General features: G+C 38.7%; 1 protein-coding gene across 6 annotated transcripts; it reads right to left on the minus strand.

Moving 5' to 3' along the window:
* Positions 1-905: 905 nt before the first annotated feature.
* Positions 906-10,299, minus strand: LOC110111362. 6 transcript variants are annotated; one of them, XM_028696753.1, is made up of 7 exons: positions 10,139-10,293; positions 9,968-10,037; positions 8,077-9,824; positions 6,970-7,082; positions 4,422-4,534; positions 1,456-1,542; positions 907-1,044 (listed from the first exon to the last, which is right to left on the minus strand). In XM_028696753.1, exons 1-3 carry the CDS (start codon positions 10,142-10,144, stop codon positions 8,170-8,172), a joined length of 1,731 nt encoding a protein of 576 aa, XP_028552586.1. In that variant the 5' UTR covers positions 10,145-10,293; the 3' UTR covers positions 907-1,044; positions 1,456-1,542; positions 4,422-4,534; positions 6,970-7,082; positions 8,077-8,169. The 6 variants fall into 6 exon arrangements, with proteins under 6 accessions (XP_028552589.1, XP_028552586.1, XP_020698855.1 ...); XM_028696756.1 differs by lacking the exon at positions 4,422-4,534 and having other exon boundaries at positions 906-1,044; XM_020843196.2 differs by lacking the exon at positions 907-1,044 and having other exon boundaries at positions 1,075-1,542; positions 10,143-10,299.
* Positions 10,300-19,121: the final 8,822 nt, after the last annotated feature.

Genomic DNA, 19,121 nt, shown 5'->3' on the forward strand with positions numbered 1-19,121 from the left:
GAAAATATGATAAGAAAAAAAATTATGAGGTCTAACTCAGTTGCAATAATCCAAATATATAAAAACTCTTTCTGACAATTAAAGACGGGATGATGCTGGAATCAATTGATTGATTACCATTATAAGGATTATAGAATTCAAAAGTTCACATGCATACAAATAAAAACTCTCTTATAGGAGTTACGAGAATGTGACAGGAATTGTTGGTGGTGATCATGGTGATCATCGACGATGATAGCTAGAAAACATGAGAGAGCTCTTTAGTTCTCTCAACTCTTGAATCTTCCTTTATGTAGAGAATGAGACCCTATTTATAGTCTTTTTTATATGGACATTTTCTTATATTTGGCCAAAATTCATAACACTTAATCATACAGTCAACATTGATCCCCTTGATCGTAAATCGTTTATTAACCACTTGTATGTTTTTATGATATCAGAATTGAGTGATCTTGTGCTAGCTAAATTCGTCTCATCAAGCCGCTCAATTTGATTATAAGCATGCTATAATTAAAATTCATTTGGTCCATCAATTCATGTTTAGAAGTTTCACAATATAATTCAAGTATTTGATTTGTGCTCATTTGGAGTCAAATCATACCATTAGTAATGTCGATAGGGGTCGTCTTTTCGAGATGTTCTGTTTGATTATAAATTTATTTAAATCAGAGTTCAAATGATCATAAATTTAATTTTGTAGGTTTACAATTCAAAAATTGTCTCAAGATTCATGCCAAGCATGTGAATTTTCTTGAGTCATATCAATAATAAAAGTTATTATCCAATATAACAGTTTGGTCTTGTAAAACGATGACCTTCTGATGACCCTCTTAGGAGAGTAGATGTATTAAATTTGGCCTATGTTAAGAAAAGTTAGGTATACCTGAAAAGACTTGGTTAGAAAATATTAGAAATTAAAATTTTTATTAAATTTAAATGAAATTTTGATTCTTAATAGAATACAATGGAAAAAAAAAAGATTCATGTAACCGACCCCACGTTACATAAGAGTCTCTTATCGTATGTACTTAGGCGCTCGGTCGCCTGAAAAGAATGATACCAAAAGAGTCAGTAGAAGAAAATAAACGACACATTGAACTAAACCCTAAATTACAGTAAACTTTAGCTTGGTAAAGTCCGTTGGAAGATTTGAAAGTTGAACTTTCAAAGGTAAACAACAATGCTTTCGAAATCACCGTTGAGGTCATGTGCAAATTTTAGTTGCTAAATTAGACGCCCACATAAAGTATCAAAATTACCTTGTAATATGATTCAAATTTCATTTGGGACAGCTTTTTTGTTACTTTACAAAACTGTTTTTTAGTACAAAATTTTCTTGATTTTGTACTAAAAAGTTGTTTTAGAAATCAGCAAAGAAGCTGTCCCAAAGGAAGCCTCAGTCTCACGCAATGGAAAATATGCTATGTACATCGCTGTGAAAGATCATGCCATTACCAGAATAGGTACTGGTGATTGATTCAGAGTATCAGGTCTTATATATACACTCAGATTGCTGAAACGAAGCTCTTGGACATCGTAATTCTGCAACTAATAGCAACATGAAAGAACAAAAAAAGAATGTTACGTTAAGCACAGTAAACTCCATTATTATTATTTATGTTTTTTAAGTCATTACTACTTTAATTTATAAAGCTGAAATGTAAACCCTTTGATTTTTTGTTTTCCTATAAGGTTATGCAACTTAGTAAGCAAATATACAATACTGAACAGTAATGGAGATTCTTAGTGGTTTGTAGTTTGGTCCATGGTATTAAAAAGACTGCAAATAAACTATTGCAATCTACTGTGCAATACCATTACCAGTGAGCTGAATTAGTTTTTCTTCAATTATATCTAGGACACAATAAATTGTTAGGGGCATAATAAAATCTTCAAACTTCATATGGAAGGTAAACAAGCCATCTAAATCTTCCTGTCATTCTAAACGTAACTAATTACCTCTAAATGGCATAAGTACCACAGAAACTGTATGGATGAGGAACAGATCACTAGAAATAGCTAAGTTTTCAAGTTAATCCTCTAACCAAGCATAAAACCAGTCAATCTAGTACAGTCACCCATCGCTCGCTCATTCCATCCCGGTCTGACTACAATGAAAATAATTATCGCTCCCTACCATCAGATTAAGACTTCAATTTCCATGGAAGAACGAACATCTCCCCTAACTATTGTCTGACGCAGTAATCTTAGAGTTTAAGATTTATGATGCAGATCTGTTATGCGATAGGAAAAATAATGCAAAAAATATTCTAAATTCATGTGAAAAAAGCTATCAAGCAAAAATAAGAACTTTGAAAACTTCATTGCCTCCCTTCCCCAGATTATTCTGATTTTCTTCCAGCTGTGCCAACTTCATTGCCTCCTCTAAATCATTAGGCATCAGAACTTTAACTGCCGCTCGGATCTCTGCCTCCAACCCCTTCATGAAGTTCTCCTCCAATACGCTATCTGATAATCGCTCCACCCTACTAGCCAGGTGCTCGAACCGCTCACGGTAGTCTGCTACTGATCCCTCCTGCACCAGAGCAAAGAACTGCTCATAGAAATCTCCTCGCCGGTCGGTTTGGAAACGTTCTATTATGCAGTTTTTGAATTTCCTCCAGTTCCTGATAGGCTCCCTCTTGTCACGCCACTGATACCATGACAAAGTCTTTCCTTCCAGACACAATCCAAAGAGGCTCTAGAGGAGGCCTATCGTTCTCTTCCTTTAGGATCTCCACCTCCAAATTTCTCCCCCCTGCGGGGGGTTCGGATTTCCTCCCATGCCATGGCCGTCGGCGGTCTCTCTTACTTCCGATGTCGCCAGATTGGTTTTCATCTCAAGTAGTTTCTTCAACATTTCCTCCATTGCGGTGAACTTCCCCTCCAACCTTTCATTGTTGGAGGTGATTTGATTTTGAAGGTTGAAGAATCTTTCCTCCAAATCGGCTTTCAATTGGCCGACTTCGCCTTCCAAGACGTCAACCTTCTTTCCGGCCATCGTTCTTCTCAAGATTCACGAAGATCTTTTTCCGGAAACGAAACTCCCGCTGAAATTTCAGGATTTCAGCCGCCAACGGTCCCAAAAAACGATGCTCTGATACCAATTTGATAGGAAACACTTGTGAATACTTGAGTTCGCAAGCGATCCTAACCACAATCGGTAAGCAAACTGCTGTTTGTATCAGGAAAACAGCAAAATTCTGCTGTTGACAGCAGGAAATCAGCACAATTTAGGGAAAACTGAGAGAAAAACGTAAGTAGAAACTTGTATTCCACTAGGAGATGCAACAAAATAGAAAAAGATACAATTGATCCTCAATTCGAGAGGAGGATCGATCTCTCCCAAATCTCTGGCAACGCCAAGAGCCCAAAAAAAACCCAAATCTAAGAGATCTCAAATTTCAGCCAAATTCAAGATCCCCAAAACCCTAGGAAAATCAACTATTTAATGCATACAAATCAAAAGGAAATCCCTAAACAGTCCCTACATTCAAATTTCCCTCTCAAAACCCTCAAAAACGCTCCCTCAAGCCGAGTGGCTCGCGCGGCCTCCGCCCAGGCGGAATATTTCCGCCGTTTCGTGTCTCGGTCGATCCCGCGTGGACCGGCTGGACCGGTCTTATATCCGTTTAGGTCTACCTCTACCTTTCTTAAAATCTAATGTCTCTACTTTCCTAACCGGGTCATCGGAAGACAGACATTTTATGTGACCTAACCATCTAAGACGACTCTCTCTAATCTTATCTTCCATTGGCGCTACTCCAACCTTTTCACATATATGCTCATTTCATATTCTATCTCTACAGGTAAAGCCACTCATCCACCTAAGCATCCTCATCTCTGCAACACTTAATTTGGTATTATGCTTCTCTTTTAATGACCAACATTCAGCACTATAAAACATTGCAGGTCTCACCACCATCTTATAGAATTTTCCCTTAAGTTTGAGGAGGATTTTTCTATCGCTCAACAAGCACAATGCATTCCTCCACTTCAACCATCCAACTTGAATTCTGCTAATAATATCCCCATCTATTTCACCATCACTCTAAACAATAGATCCAATATATCAAAATTGTGTACTCTTATTAATGACTCAATCGCCCAAAATCACTATCCCCTCACTAGGTTTATTACTACTAAAATTACACTCCATATATTCAGTTTTAGATCTACTCAAGCGAAAACTTTTAGACTCTAAAGTTGACCTCCATAATTCAAGATTACCTTCAACTCCCTCTCTAGTCTTATCAACAACAAGAAGATCATCAGCAAAAAACATACACCAAGGTGTCTAGTAAGAACATCTATGACTAAAGCAAAAAGATATGGATTTTTAAAAAGATATGGGCATATAAAATACCAAAATTACCATGTAATATGATTCAGTCTCACGAAATGGAAAATATGCTGTGTACCTCGCTGTGGAAGATCATGCCATTACCAGTATAGGTACTGGTAATTGATTCATAGTATCAAGTCTTATATATACACTCAGGTTGCTGAAACGAAGCTCTTCGACATCGTAATTCTGCAATTAATAGCAACATCAAACCAAAAAAAAATGTTACGTTAAGCACAGTAAACTCCATTATTATTATTTATGTTTTTTAAGTCATTACTACTTTAATTTACAAAGCTGAAATGTAAATCCTTTGATTTTTTTTCCTATTTTAGTTTATGCTACTTAGTTAGCAAATATACAATACTGAACAGTAATGGAGATTCTTAGTGGTTTGTAGTTTGGTCCATGGTATTAAAAAGACTGCAAATAAACATGATATTTGTTAATATGCACTATTGCAATCTACTGTGCAATACCATTACCAGTGAGCTGAATTATTTTTTCTTCAATTATAACTAGGGGCATAATAAAATCTTCAAACTTCATATGGAAGGTAAACAAGCCATCTAATTCTTCCTGGCATTCTAAACGTAACTAATTACCTCTACATGGCATAATACCCCAGAAACTGTATGGCTGAGAAACAGATCACTAGAAATAGCTAAGTTTTCAAGTTAATCCTCTAACCAAGCATAAAACCAGTCAATCTAGTACAGTCACCCATCGCTCGCTCATTCCATCCCGCTCTGACTACAATGAAAATAATTACCGCTCCCTACCATCAGATTAAGACTTCAATTTCCATGGAAGAACGAACATCTCCCCTAACTATTGTCTGACGCAGTAATCTTAGAGTTTAAGATTTATAATGCAGATCTGTTATGCGATAGGAAAAATAATGCAAAAAATATTCTAAATTCATGTGAAGAAAGCTATCAAGAAAAAATAAGAATTGATTAACTTTGATGAAAATATGAAAACGATTGAAATCGATTATTATGAAAGTTGAACAGCCTTCCTTAGAAATTAACAATTAAGGATGACGAAAGCCACGTCCATTATTAAACGTTTACACAGTCAATAGAAATTTAGGAGTAATGAAGCTAGCTAAAAACCCGGACTTTCAACCCATAACAAAAAATAATGCAGAAAAGGAAGAAAGAGGCAAGGAAAAAAAAGAAAAAAATGAGTCGTGTTGCGTCCCGGAAGATTCGCAGCGGTAGAGAAACAGTTTGGTAATCCAAACTATGGTTTGAACGTTCCAAAGATGCTTTTGAGTCTTTGATTTGGACCCATTTTAGCTCAGATTAGGTCGAATTTGGTGTCATTAGGTTCGTATTTTTTCGAGACGTTCATTTCGACTATAAGTTTGCTGAAATCAGAGTTCAGATGGCCCCGGATTTAATTTTTGAAGTTTCCAACTTGATTTTGCCTTGAGATTCGAGCCTGATCAAGATAATTTTTTGATGATATATCAAGTCTCTAAAATAACCACTATTCGACATGTCCAAGGAAACAACCTCTCCCGGAATCTCTAAGTTTCAGACTTGAACAATATAAAAAAATACTGAATTGATAAGGATTTACATCATAATAAACTTTTATTCATAGCATAACCATCTTGCATACTTCAAAATGCATCTATTTATAAATCCAAAAGAGAGAACAAATAACTAACATATTAGGCTATTAGCAATAAATTCCTTCCTAACAAGCTGCTTGCAAACTAGCGAAATATACTAAAATATCCCTAATAAAATAATATAATGACGATTACATCTAAAAGAGATAAAATGACTGCATTCTGTGACAAGATTCGCACATGACCCATTAAAGAGCATGACTTAATGTATAATCCCTCCACTCCCGCATTTGTTTGGTTTTCAGGAAATAGGAAGCCTCTCAAGTCTCAACAATAAAAAATTTTCAACTCTGCATAAAAATGTGCACCCACAAACCAAACACCTGGTATCAGATTCATCACCTCTCCTCTCTCAAGTCTCAACTCTAAGATCTCAGGTAGTTAATAGAAATATATGAACTGGAGAAAACTATACTGATACCACATATTCTAAAGTGTACAGCATTCCATTCCAGAAAATTGTAGAGCTCCAAGCATTATATAGTGCAAATACACTTATTCTGCATCTTAATAAGCATTTTTGCAATACCAGCCTTTGAACTTCAACTCATGCAGTTAAGTATCGCTCATCCATGCATTGATGATGACATGGAGATGTTATCTAATGCGAATTTTCAGGAGAAATTTAAATCTTTTCTCATCATTATGACTAAGTTGTTACTTTGAAATTGGATTTTTTTAGAATTTGTCTTTCTCATGAATATGGTAGACTAGTATTGACTATATGTTGTGATTGGTCCAAGATTTGTACTTTCTTTTAGTTAGGTTCCTTTGTAGCCTTTCATGATGCTTTGATTAGGATCCATTTAGTGTCAATAAATAGACAAAATAAGTTTGTAATAAGGCATTCAAGCCACAAGCCAGAAGCTCAAGATGAAGTGCTTCTTCCTCTCATCCAAGATTCTACAGTATATTTACATGAAATTTCATGCTTATAGAAGTAGCTTGACATCAATATATGTTGGGTTTAACTTATAACCTGCATATGAAATGGGTGGGCAACTAATCTCCTCAAGCAAAAATATTTACAGCCCGGTTTGCTTGCTATAGTAACTTCCCTTCATCATAAGCTGCACAAAAATTATAACATACCTGCAGAATCCGTTAGATGTTAGCGAACTTAATATGTGAAAACATGAAATAAACAGCATTAAGTTACTAAATCAACCATAACCTATGCTATACATGTTGCAAGATTATCAGTCATCATGAGGGATCAGCACATTAATTTGTAACATCAGAAACAATGCTAGGTTGCTCACCTCGACCAACATCCACCTGCTAAGGCCACAGGGACAGGACTTATAGGCATGACCACGAGCAGCACATGATATAATACAGTTGTGAATTCTCTTAAGTAAAAGAAGCTAAACTCTTAAATATCGAGACGCCTTTTGGTGTAATGGTTGAAATTTCATTAAGAAACTCTACGGTTAACCGTGCTCATCCCGGAGCAATTTTGGGATGGGTGACCTACTGGGAAGTTATACCAACATGACAAAATCGTGAGACTCTTAAGCTAAAGTGGACAATATCTCGATAGTTAAGAGTTTGGGATGCTACAAATGGTATCAGAGCAATACACCAGCCGAAAGACAGGAATTAAGTGTCATACAAGACAAAGTGCTACGTCATGGGAGACAGTTCTTGAACCCTGTATGGGACAAAATGCTACATGGCAGGAGCCACCGCTTGAACTTGCAAGGGCCGCCTCTACAATCCTATCTGTTTGGTGGATGATTTTGGGATAAAGATGCTGACGATGACGTCAGTTACTTAAATGGTGGAGATTGTGAAATCCCATTAAGTAAAAGAAACTAAACTCTTAAACAGCGAGATATCTTTTGGAATTTCATTAAAAAACTCCGCAATTAAGCGTGCTCATCTTGCATCAATTTTGGGACTGTGAGATGGGTGACCTACTGGGACATTACACCAACAGGACAAAATCGTGAAACTCTTGGGCCAAAGCAGACAATATCTCGATAGTTAAGAGTTTGGGTTGTTACAACAACAATGCATCTCCAGACACCGTTCACTACAATTGTATGGTTTGGATATTAGAAGTCCAGAATAAATCATCTACCTGTTTAGATGGAGAACTCTAACAATTATGATCAACAGGCTGCATGACCCCATTGTACATTCTACATAATGGCCTCCTGAAGCTCAAGTTTGCTTAACGATCTGAGAAATTCAATCTTCTTGCAGATTCAAAGTCATAAGAAGCAGAAGTTTCAACATGGCTATCCTGGTAGCTGGTATCGTCCACATCATCTCCAATGATAACAGTACCAGACTTTGAAACTTCAAGGCTTTTAATAGATGAAACCTTCTTCACAGCTTGCTGCAGGGTATGTATTGCCACATTGTAGAGATCTGTAGACGTAACCCCAGATTCTGCATATTTGCTGGCTTCATGACAAAGAATGTTGTACTGTGATGTTGCAGATTCATAACTATTTTGGTAATTCTCAAGCTGATCTTCGTGCTTCTTAGATGTCCCACATAAATGTTTTCGCTTTCGCAATTTGTGCATCTTCCTTAAAGAACCTAAGGGATGATTATGCTCATTCTCACATTTGGAAACAACCCATTTACCATAATTGCTTTTCTTTACCAAAAGCATAGCTTTACAACCAACTCTTGTAGCTTCTTTAGACCTTCTACTACTTCCTTCGCTGATAGTATCCTTCTTCAGGTGGAATCCTTCCTTGGAGCACACAAAAAGTCGAGAAATGATCGATTTGTCACGCTTTGAGCGATAATAGGTACTAACTCGCATGTTAAAGCCCATGCGTTTAGAATATGCATTGTAGAATTGCCTTGCACCTTCCTCGGATTCAAATTCCATGCCTCCATGTGGTTCAGCAATTACATCTCCACTTTGTGAAGGTAAGCCCTCCTCACTTTCAATAGTTTCATCACCTTCAACATCAGAACCGTCATCATCTTCCACATGTCTAGCTATCAATAAATGGTTATGTTGTTTAACTAGTTTTGAGACAACCCAATTTCTGGAACCTCGTTTTTTAACCATTATCATTGCTTTGCATCCTACCCTTGTAATTGCTCTTGGACGCAGTCTTTCTTCTGCATTGTCATCCTTTTTTGACCGAAATCCTTCTTTTGAGCATACAATCAACCGAGAGATTATTGAATTATCACGCTTTGATCGATAGTAAGTGCTGATACGTGCTCTAAAACCTGCACGCCTGGCATATTCTTTGTAGAAAGTTTGTGCTGCCTGCTCGGATTCAAATTCCATACCCTCATGCGGTTCAAGATGAGGATCCATTTCTGATGGAACCACAACTAATTCATGGGGATCACTTGCTACATCCCTATGCACATTTGTTTCTCTCCATGTTTGACTCTCGAGCGCTTCATTTGCACGTCCGTACGGATCAAAATCAAGAATAACCACCTTCCCCAGGGTTCCAAGTAAATGATTATGAATATTTTCACATTTAGAGATAATCCATTTTCCGGAGCTTTGTTTCTTAACCATAATCATGGCTCTACAACCCACCCTAGTTATCATCCGTGGTCGCTTTGTTCTAACTTGACTATTTCCATCTTTTGCTGAACGGAACCCCTCTCTAAAGCATACAAGCTGTCGGGAGATAATGGTTTTGTCACGTTTTGATCGAACAAAAGAACTGACGCGTACCTTGAAGCCCATTTGAGATGCGTATTCATAATAGAATGATCTAGCAGCATCTTCAGATTCAAACTTCATACCTTCATATGGTTCTACAATTGGCTCAGCAGCACCAGCAGATGTAAATGTGTTTCTTGGAACAGAACTTTCAATCATTTCATCCATGTCACCTATATGAAAAAAAAAAATCGTTAGATAGAAATGAGGCAGAGAATAGGCGAATAAACAAGAGAGAATGTAGAACAGTAGAATGCAGTCCCTTGACGATACGAAATTGACAATAAAGAGTGCAGAACAGTTCATAGAACCCTACCGGGAGAAATTATCATGGGATTCGAAAACGCGAACCTTTCCATCGCCTTCCCATAACCACGAGCTGGACCCTATAATCAATAGTCCACACAGTTCTCGATTGATTGGTAATTCAGCCATAGGGGGAGCATGAGCTTTGAAAGTGCAAAATTCCGAGAGAGTCGAGGGTTACCGACATAGCTAATACGATGTCTGGCTAAAAGGAGCGGCGAATAGAGGAAGAAGAGGCGAAGGAACACTATGCTCCACTCCAAGATCAGGCTCCGGCGTGTTACATCTCAGCCGGCTTTCCTGCCGGCGTACTGGCGTGAGTGTTAGTTACAGCGCTGAGGGGCTGTTTGGTACTGTTTGGTAGAATTTAGGATTTCATTTAAGTAGGATTTTGTAAATCCTTCAAATCCCGGATTTAGGAAATTCTGAGGAATTAAATCTTGAAACTGTTTGGTAACATTCATGATAAATTCAGTTAAATCCTTTGTGACTGTTTGGCTGTTCATTTTAAGATTTAAGGCGGTTAAAAAGTTGACATACATTATTAAGATAATTAAAGCACGACAAGAAAAGTTTAAATAAAATATAACAAAATTTTATTAATACTAATTAATTATTTACGCGCGCTTCTTCGGCCAAATCCCGTAAATCCGCCGAACCAAAGGATTTCGGAAATCCAGGATTTAGAGCGAATCGGCGGAATTTTTCGTCCACGGAGGATTTCGTTTGCCGTGAGATTTGGATTTGCATTTTAGGCCGTTTGGCTGGATTTCGCCCAAATCCGGCCTTAAATCCGCCTAAATCCGCATACCAAACAGCCCCTGAGGGTGCCTTTGTCCACTGCTTTATTTTAAATATTTGGGTCACTTTTTTTTCTTTTTTGACGGTAGTTTTTTAATTATTTAAAAAAAGTGCTGAATTACGACAATTAACAAATCCAACCGGTTGATGAGTTTGTGTCTAAAATAAGCGGGTATTTGATTTGAAGAGAAAGAGATGAGAAATTATTTTAAATAAAGTTTTGTAAATAGTAATGTTCATTAGACTGTATCTTCCATTATTATTGTTGGACTTTACATTATATTTATTTAGCTCGAGCTAAATGAAAAAAAAAAATAATTTCATGCATTTATTTTTCATCGAATGAAATAATTCAAAAATATTTAAAATGCGATACATTTCAGGATCATTGCATTTCTTTTATTTTTTTTAAACAAATTGATAGGCCATTAAGAGATTATTTAGTTGAAAGTAGGATTTAGTAAATACTGTAAATTTAAATTTTCGGGATGTGTAAAAGTGGTGTAAAGTATTTCAAATGTAAGGATTTTGAGAATATTGATGTTTGATTTGAATTAAAATAAATGAATTATAATTTTTTTGTGCGTTTGAAATTTACTCTCTAGTTTTTTTTTTTTTAATTTGGAATTCCTCATAGTTGGGCTAGTTCCAAATATACTGAAATTCATTACAATTGTCACAGCCCGATCGTCGTCCACCACAATCTGTCGCCACCGCCACTATCTGTTAGTCGTCGCCAACCACCATAGCTGCCCACCACTAGCTACTATCGTCGCCGGCCACCCCCTCCAGCCCCCACTGCCGACCACCACCACTGTCGGCTCCCACAATCGGCAGACCACCGCCACTGCTCATTGCTGCTGTTGCGTCCTGAAAAATTCGCGGCGGTAGAGAAATATAAAGATTAATGTCTTAGCTTTGTACGAATATCCAGAACACAAGCAGAAAAAGAAGAGGGTGTAAAGTTCATAAGAGACACCAGAGTTTTTACGTGGAAACCTTTGAAAGGGGGAAAAACCACGGGGCCTGGCCCAGTCTAAATGAATCCATTAGTGTTTGCAGCCCATTACAAATGAGGCCCTTCCTTAAGAGGAAGGTCTTGGCAAGTATACATCATGCATAGTATATTATACGATGAAAGTTAGAAGAATCAGTGTTGCATGTTTATTTGGGGCGATAAAACCATAGTCGGCGAGCGATAGGTTATAATGATCGTTGTATGGCGACGGAGGTCGAGAGGATTGTAGTTGATGGGTGACGGGGGTCAGAAGGGCCATTTGTCGGCAGATGATGGAGGTCAAAAGGATCGGGCGACGAAGGTCGGGAGGACTGTAGTAGGCGGGCGACGGAGGTCCGAAAGATTGTAATCAGCATGCAACGGAGGTCAGGATGACCGTAATCGGATGATAGTGGTTGGGAGGACTGTAGTTGGTAGATTGACGGAAGTCTTGCAGTGTTTAGCAAATTGGCGGATGTCCGCCGGTGGCCGAAAAGAACTCCGGCCGTGGTCGGGAAGAATTCCAACAATGATCGACGGATGAGCAGAAGTACTACGATGGTTTAGGGTTTAGGGTCCGGCGATGGTCGGCGGACTGGCAGAAGTCCCGCGATGGTCGGCGGACTGGCAGAAGTTCGACGATGGTTGGCGGACTGGCAGAAATTCGGAGGCGGTCAGCTGACTGGATGAAATCTAATGGTGGTCGGCGGAGTGGTAGAAGTCTGGCGATGTTCGACGAACTGGAGGAAGTCCGGCAGTGATCGGCGAATTGGACGAAGTCCGGCGGCGATCGGCAAATCGGTGGAAGTCTGTCGGTGGTTGGGAATAACTCTGGCGGTGGTCGGGAAGAATTCCATTGGTGGTCGGCAGGAACCCCGGCGGTGGTCTGCAGGAAATCCGGCGATGGTTGAGAGGAATCCTGGTGGTGGTCGGCAAGAACCCCGGCGGTGGTCGGCAGGAACTCCGGCGGTGGTCGGCGGCAACAGAGCTCCCAAACTCCTCCCTTCCTTTCCTTCTTATTTTCTCCCCTCTCATGAGAAGAGTGGGGGCTATTTATAGTTTTTTTAGAGTGGCATGAATTGTAAATATATAGATGATCAAGGGCAAAATGGGAGTGTTTGAATGTAGGGTCGATATTGATCCCCTTGATCATGGACCGTTTATTGGTCAATTGGATGCCTTAACGATTTCAGAATTAAATGATCTTGGGCTCGTTGGATTTGTCTCGTCGAGCCGCTCGATTCGACTATAAGCATGCCACATTTGAAAACCGTTTGGTAACTCATATTATGTTTTGAACCTTTCAAATGCGCTTTGGGTCTTTGATTTGGACATATTTGGGCTCGGATTGAGTCAAATTTGGTGTCGTTGGGCTTGTCTTTCTGAGATGTTCAATTCGACTATAAGTATGCTGAAATCAGAAATCAAATGATCTCTGATTTAATTTTTTAAGCTTATAACTCAATTTTGGTTTAAGATTCGTGCATGATGTTATATTTTTTGGTGACATATCAGCTGCCATCGACTGTCTGCTACCATCAAACCACCACCGCCATCGCTCATTTGCAGACCATTGTCATCGCCCACCACCATCGGCCACCACCGCAATATAACCGTCTCCGACCACCACTACCACTGGCTACGCCGCCAATATTGGCCACCGACCTCTACATTTTTTGTGCAACTTTATCATGCTTTATTTTAAATTTTTGTGTCACTTTTTCTCCTTTTTTTTACGGTAGTTTTGTATTTATTAAAAAAAAAACATTTGAGAATTACAACAATTAGCAAATTCAGCCCGTTGATGAGTGTGTGTCCAAAATGAGAGGGTATTTGATTTGAAGGGAAAGATATGAGAAATTATTTAAAATAAAGTTGTATAAATAGTAATTTTTATTATATTGTATCTTCAATTATTTTGGTTGGGCTTTACATTGTATTTATTTAGCTAGAATTGAATAAAAATAATAATCTAGTGTACTTATTTTGCATCAAACGAAATAACTCTAAAATATTTAAAATGCCCTACATTTCAGAATCATCACATTTCTTTTACTTTTAACGAATCGATAGGCCCTTAAGGGGTTATGTGGTCGTAGGTAGGATTTAGGGCTGTTTGGTTGTCTAAAAAAGAAATGCAGTATAAAATAAATGCATGTAAAGTAAATTTATTGTATTCCGAATTCTTTGAGACTGTTTGGTTGTCTGCAAAATAAACGCTAGAGAACTGTTCCCCTCGATTGGTTTAGTATATTCAGAATAAAGTATTATTTGGTTCTAGTTTCATATCCATCTCCATCTGCAGCACTTATTCGCAATCGTCAAAGGAACCAATTTTTTTACAGAGGAAATGGCAAACATGAACTTGAGTAAGAAAACTAAAATCTAAATAGACTTTGAGTTTTACAAAAATTCTCCTTCAAGAGAAAGAAAATAAAGCAACCCGCCTCCTCAATTCCCCACTCTCGTTGGCGAAATCATCGCCTTTATCACTCTCACCGTCGAGACCAGCCTTACGTTTATGTGATCGGTCGCGGCTGACCTGGTACTCGTTGATGGTGATGCCAACGACGGTAGATCCCGAACTAGCGGCGATGGCCCGTATAGGGCCACCGACGCCGCAACCAACGTCTAGGATGTGATGCTCGGTACGTGCTTTGATGAGATCGACGACGAGTTCATCATGTGCTCGAGTGGCGTCGCGTTGGGAGCGGTTTGGGACGGAAGGCTAGTACCTTTTCCGATGACTTGACGGTGTATTTCGGCCGGCGGAAGAAAGAACAGTACTGTTTATATTTGTCCTAGACTTTGTCTTTAGTGATCGATCCCATCTTGAGATATACTGCTCGTTTTCCCTTCACCTCCGCGGAGCCCATCACCCATATAAACCAGTACAAAACTCTGGTATTGAATGCCGCCGCCGTTGCAAGCAGCGCAGTCGTATACATCGTCAGAATGCAGAAGAAATGGAGATGGAGAAGTGGCGAGCGAGCGAGAGAAGAAATGGAGATCGAGGTTGAGTCGGCACAGCGCTCGCGTCGACGCCAATCGCTGGCAGCGGTTTCTCTTCTCCCTGACTCATCTCGCCTTTGCCGGCGAGCTTCGAATTCAACGCAGCGAGCTGTGCGACGAGTGAGTGGTTATCGCGGCCAAGAGGATTTCGAACCCGCTCAATTTGAGCGGGTTTCGAAGTCGTGCAAATGGCCGCTCGAAATACACGGTGCTTCTGAGGAATTACTAAAGTTCCGCTCAAAACAAACCAAATGAACTAATCTATTAAATACAGGTAAATAAATTACTTTACACTCTTAATTCTGCATACCAAACAGCCCCTTAGTAAATCGTGTAAATTTGAATTTATGGGCGGTTTGGTTGCCCGTAAAAGAGTTCTAAAGTATTTCTAATGTAAGAAATTTTTAAAATATTGATATTTGATTTGAAGTAAAATAAATGCATTGTTAATTTTTTCTACATTTAAAATTTACCCTGTGCTTTATTTTTCATCTATTTAGAATTCCTCGGATTTTGGCAAATTCCAAATATATTGAAAATTCATTACAATTGTCGAAGCCCAACCGCTGACCACCACTGCTTGTCTCAGTCGCCACTATCGATCAGTCATCGCCAACCACCACAGCTGCCCAATACTGGCCACTATCGCCGCTCTCCACCCATCTCTAGCCTGTATCGCCTGACCCCCGACTGCTAGCCACCACCATTGTCGGGCTCCCACTATCAATTGTCTAATGTTGGCAAACCACCACCACCATTGGTAGGCCGTTGTCATCGACCACCACCACCAGCACCACCGCATGCTAGCCGTCGCCAACCACCACCGTCGCATGCCACCCGCCACTGGCTACACCGCCACTAATATTGGCCACCGACAACTACTTTTTGGTATTTTACATTGCTTTTTTTTTACTTCAAAAAAAATATGCATGTATTTCTTTTACACTCATCCAAATAACTACAAAGTATTATTTTTACACTACATTCCTTCAACCAAACAACCCTGTAGTGAATCCTATGTATGTTAAATTCAAACAAAATTATTTGGTATGATAGATTTTATAAATTGTTAGCTACTTATTTAAGATTTATAGATTTATTTGATTGAGACATTATTATGTTGTATAAATGAGTAAGAAAATTGTCCCAAAATGAAGCTTAAATTCGCTCAAAATCTTTAAAAACAAATTACATTGAGATATTTGGAATATTAAATAAATGAATACTAGTAGCAATATAAAAAATGTAAGTTTGAAGCTGAGTCCTACAACCATAAGAAACTCAACACAATTATTTGTCCAACTTCTCATTCCACATCAAAAATATATTGAGAAATGAGTGAATTGTTAAAATTTTGTGCATGGGGCAATAAGAGGTTAAACTGAGTATCATCAGTAATGATACATTTGTTTCTATCATGTAGAGTAGGGGTATCAATTCGGGTCAACGGGTCGGGTTCGGGTCGAATCTGGATTGACCCGACACTATTCTGGTCAACCCGAACCCCGACCCGTTTTTAAAAACGGGAAGGTTTCAAGACCTGAAACTGACCCGATTCGGGTCCAGGTCAACCCGACCCGACACAAATGACCCAAACATGACTTAAAATTGCTAGTTTTCGGGTCAAAATCGGGTCAAAACAGGTCAATCTCGGGTTTCCGTGTTAAATAGGAGTTTTCGTGTCAATTTCGGGTTGCTGTGTCAACTCGAACCCGACCCGATTTTTAAAACGGGTTGATTTGTTGAACCTGAACCCGGCTCATTTTGGGTCCGGGTTGACCCTAACCCGGAATTTTTCGGGTCGGATTCGAATCGTGTTTCGGGTCGTGCAAAAATTGACACCCCTAATGTAGATTGATGGGATGAGGAAGAGTGACTAACTACATAAAACTAACTTGATTTATTTAAATGTTATACAATTGCTTGATTGTGTTATGCGATGTTTATGAAATTTTTAATATTTCTACAAGATTAAGTCATATTAATTATTGAAATTTTCTTTCACCATTAAAAAGAGAGATTTTATGAGATCTTTGCACCGTTAGTTATTTTCTCCTAATCATATCCTTGATTCTCTCATTCGAGAGTTCAAAGTTTTGATTTAAGAGCTTTTGTACATTAATTATAACAAATCTATTAATCTTGTAGAGAGTTCTTCTTGTAATATGGAGAATGGCCCATGAACTATGATAGCCATTGATATATCACCAAAAATTCATTTTGATCGGCACGAATATCGGTATAATATATAAGTCAGATGCTCTAAAAACTAATTTTGAGATAATCCAAGCTCTGATATTGGCAAGTTTATAGTCAAATTGAGCATCTCAAAGAGACGAACCCAACGACACCAAATTCGGTCCAATCCAAGCCCAAATCAAGGGGACCAAAGCGTATTTGGAAACTTCAAAGTATCGGTTGAATGATCAAATGACTTCCAAATTTGACATGTTTATTGTCTAATCGAGTGGCTTGATGAGACAAATCCAACGAGCCTACGATCAACTAATTTTGACATCAGTAAGGCACTTAAATGCTCAATAAACACTTTATTATCAAGATAATCAACATGAGCCGTCCAATGAAGCACTCTAAACTTTCCATTGATATTCTCAATATTTACTAGCCAAGTCACTCTCAAAAACAATAAATAGGCCCCCAAAATCTTCACATAGTCAAGTGGAGAGAAAAGAATAAATGAGGAGGAAAGAAGGGAAAGATTTGGGTGCACTCTTCCCGCCTCTTCCTAACCACCGTCCGTCGCTAGATTTCTTCCCAATCGTCGATTGTCAACAGAATTCCACTCGTTCGCCATCCATCACCGGATTTCTTCCCTACCCCCAACAATCATTAGACTTCTGCCTTTTCGTCGGTCGTCGTCGATTTCCTTCCCAAACAACAACCACCGCTGGTTCTCTTCCCAACCATCAACCGTCGTTAGACTTCCGCCTATTTGTTTGTTGTCACTGAACTTCTTCTCGATCATCGCCATCGCCAAAATTCTGCCCGTTCATTGGACATTGTTGGATCTTTAACCTTCGTTATACCTCTCCTAACTATTGTCGCCAGATTTCCAACATCTATCATTTAATCGATCTCAATAATACCCATCCAAAGTTTAGCAAGATCGTCAACATATTGCACTTATATTGTCCTCGAGTTGAAGGATGGATCAAATTTTGTAACCCATTCAAACAATAGTGGAACCATTTTAGTTGAGCAGGGCCCTGTGGTTTTTCCCTTTTCAGGGGTTTCCACGTAAAATTTCTAATATTTCTTTGTCATCTTAATTGTCTGTTTGTGTGCTAAATTTTAAACATTTTCACTCTACCGCAACAAATTTCTCAACCCATAACAACCATGATCTTCATTGATGATGTAGGAACATCATAACTATTAATGGCTTAAGGACTAGCATACCTATAATATTCTAGATAGTTCTATTTTGCTTTATAAATAGCTAGCTAATGTAAGAGAGTGGTATATATTGATGAATATTATCTATTTTTGAAGCTTTAAGCTTGGTGTTACCTTTGTTCCTTGGATTGAAATTAAATCCTTTAAGCATCATCTTCTTCCAAAGATCCAACCCACATCAGTTGGTATCAGAGCCCAGAGCTTGTGAAGAACGATGGATTGCATAAAAAGGTGGGCTGTCGACGGCGATCGAAGCCGAAGAAGGTGGGCGGACGACGAAGATCGACACCAAATAAGATGGGCGGTCGACGATGATCGACGCCGAAGAAACCCTGTTGGGTAGCTCAAGTAATTGCATCACTTGATCGAATGGATGCTTTATGTGTTAATTTCATACATTCCCTGGAGAGAACCATGCACAGGTCGTCTACCATACCGGCCCCGTCGCTCCTCTTCTCCTCCAACACGCACGCACAAACATGTTAAGATAGTTGCTATTTGTATGCTTTACATTTTTGCAACTTATGAAGTTTTGATAATTCCAAACATTATTGTTCAAATGTGTAGTTATCTCATAACATTTCTTTTTTTAGAAGAATTGTATTTGCTCTTGTGTGTACTGACATTTCAGGAAAAACGAACTCCAGACTACGAAGACTTCAAATTAAATTCAGCATGCGATATTTTGTAAAATTTGAAGCTTGCACTTTTCTTAGAAATCAAATTGAAAGGGAGTGATTGTATTTTGAGTGAATAAAAACATACACACACATAAGGAGATCATATAAAATTTATACTGATCGTACAGGACGATTTCCAGTTCATACTGGACGATCAGACAGTTATCTCCTATAGAGCATATGGAACGAATAGGAACTTGCTCGAAAAATTTTTCTAAGTCCTATTCGTCCAGGACGAAATAAAATATCGTACAGGA

This window comes from Dendrobium catenatum, unplaced genomic scaffold (genome assembly GCF_001605985.2).
Source record: "Dendrobium catenatum unplaced genomic scaffold, ASM160598v2 fragScaff_scaffold_841, whole genome shotgun sequence".
In the NCBI taxonomy this organism is placed as follows: domain Eukaryota; kingdom Viridiplantae; phylum Streptophyta; class Magnoliopsida; order Asparagales; family Orchidaceae; genus Dendrobium; species Dendrobium catenatum.

What these genes read in the sequence shown, in the direction of transcription:
- LOC110111362 (XM_028696756.1), bottom strand. An exon ending in TCCCATGATAATTTCTCCCG is followed by an intron (nt 9,825 to 9,967) that starts GTAGGGTTCTAT and finishes TTTTTCATATAG; the next exon opens with GTGACATGGATGAAATGATT.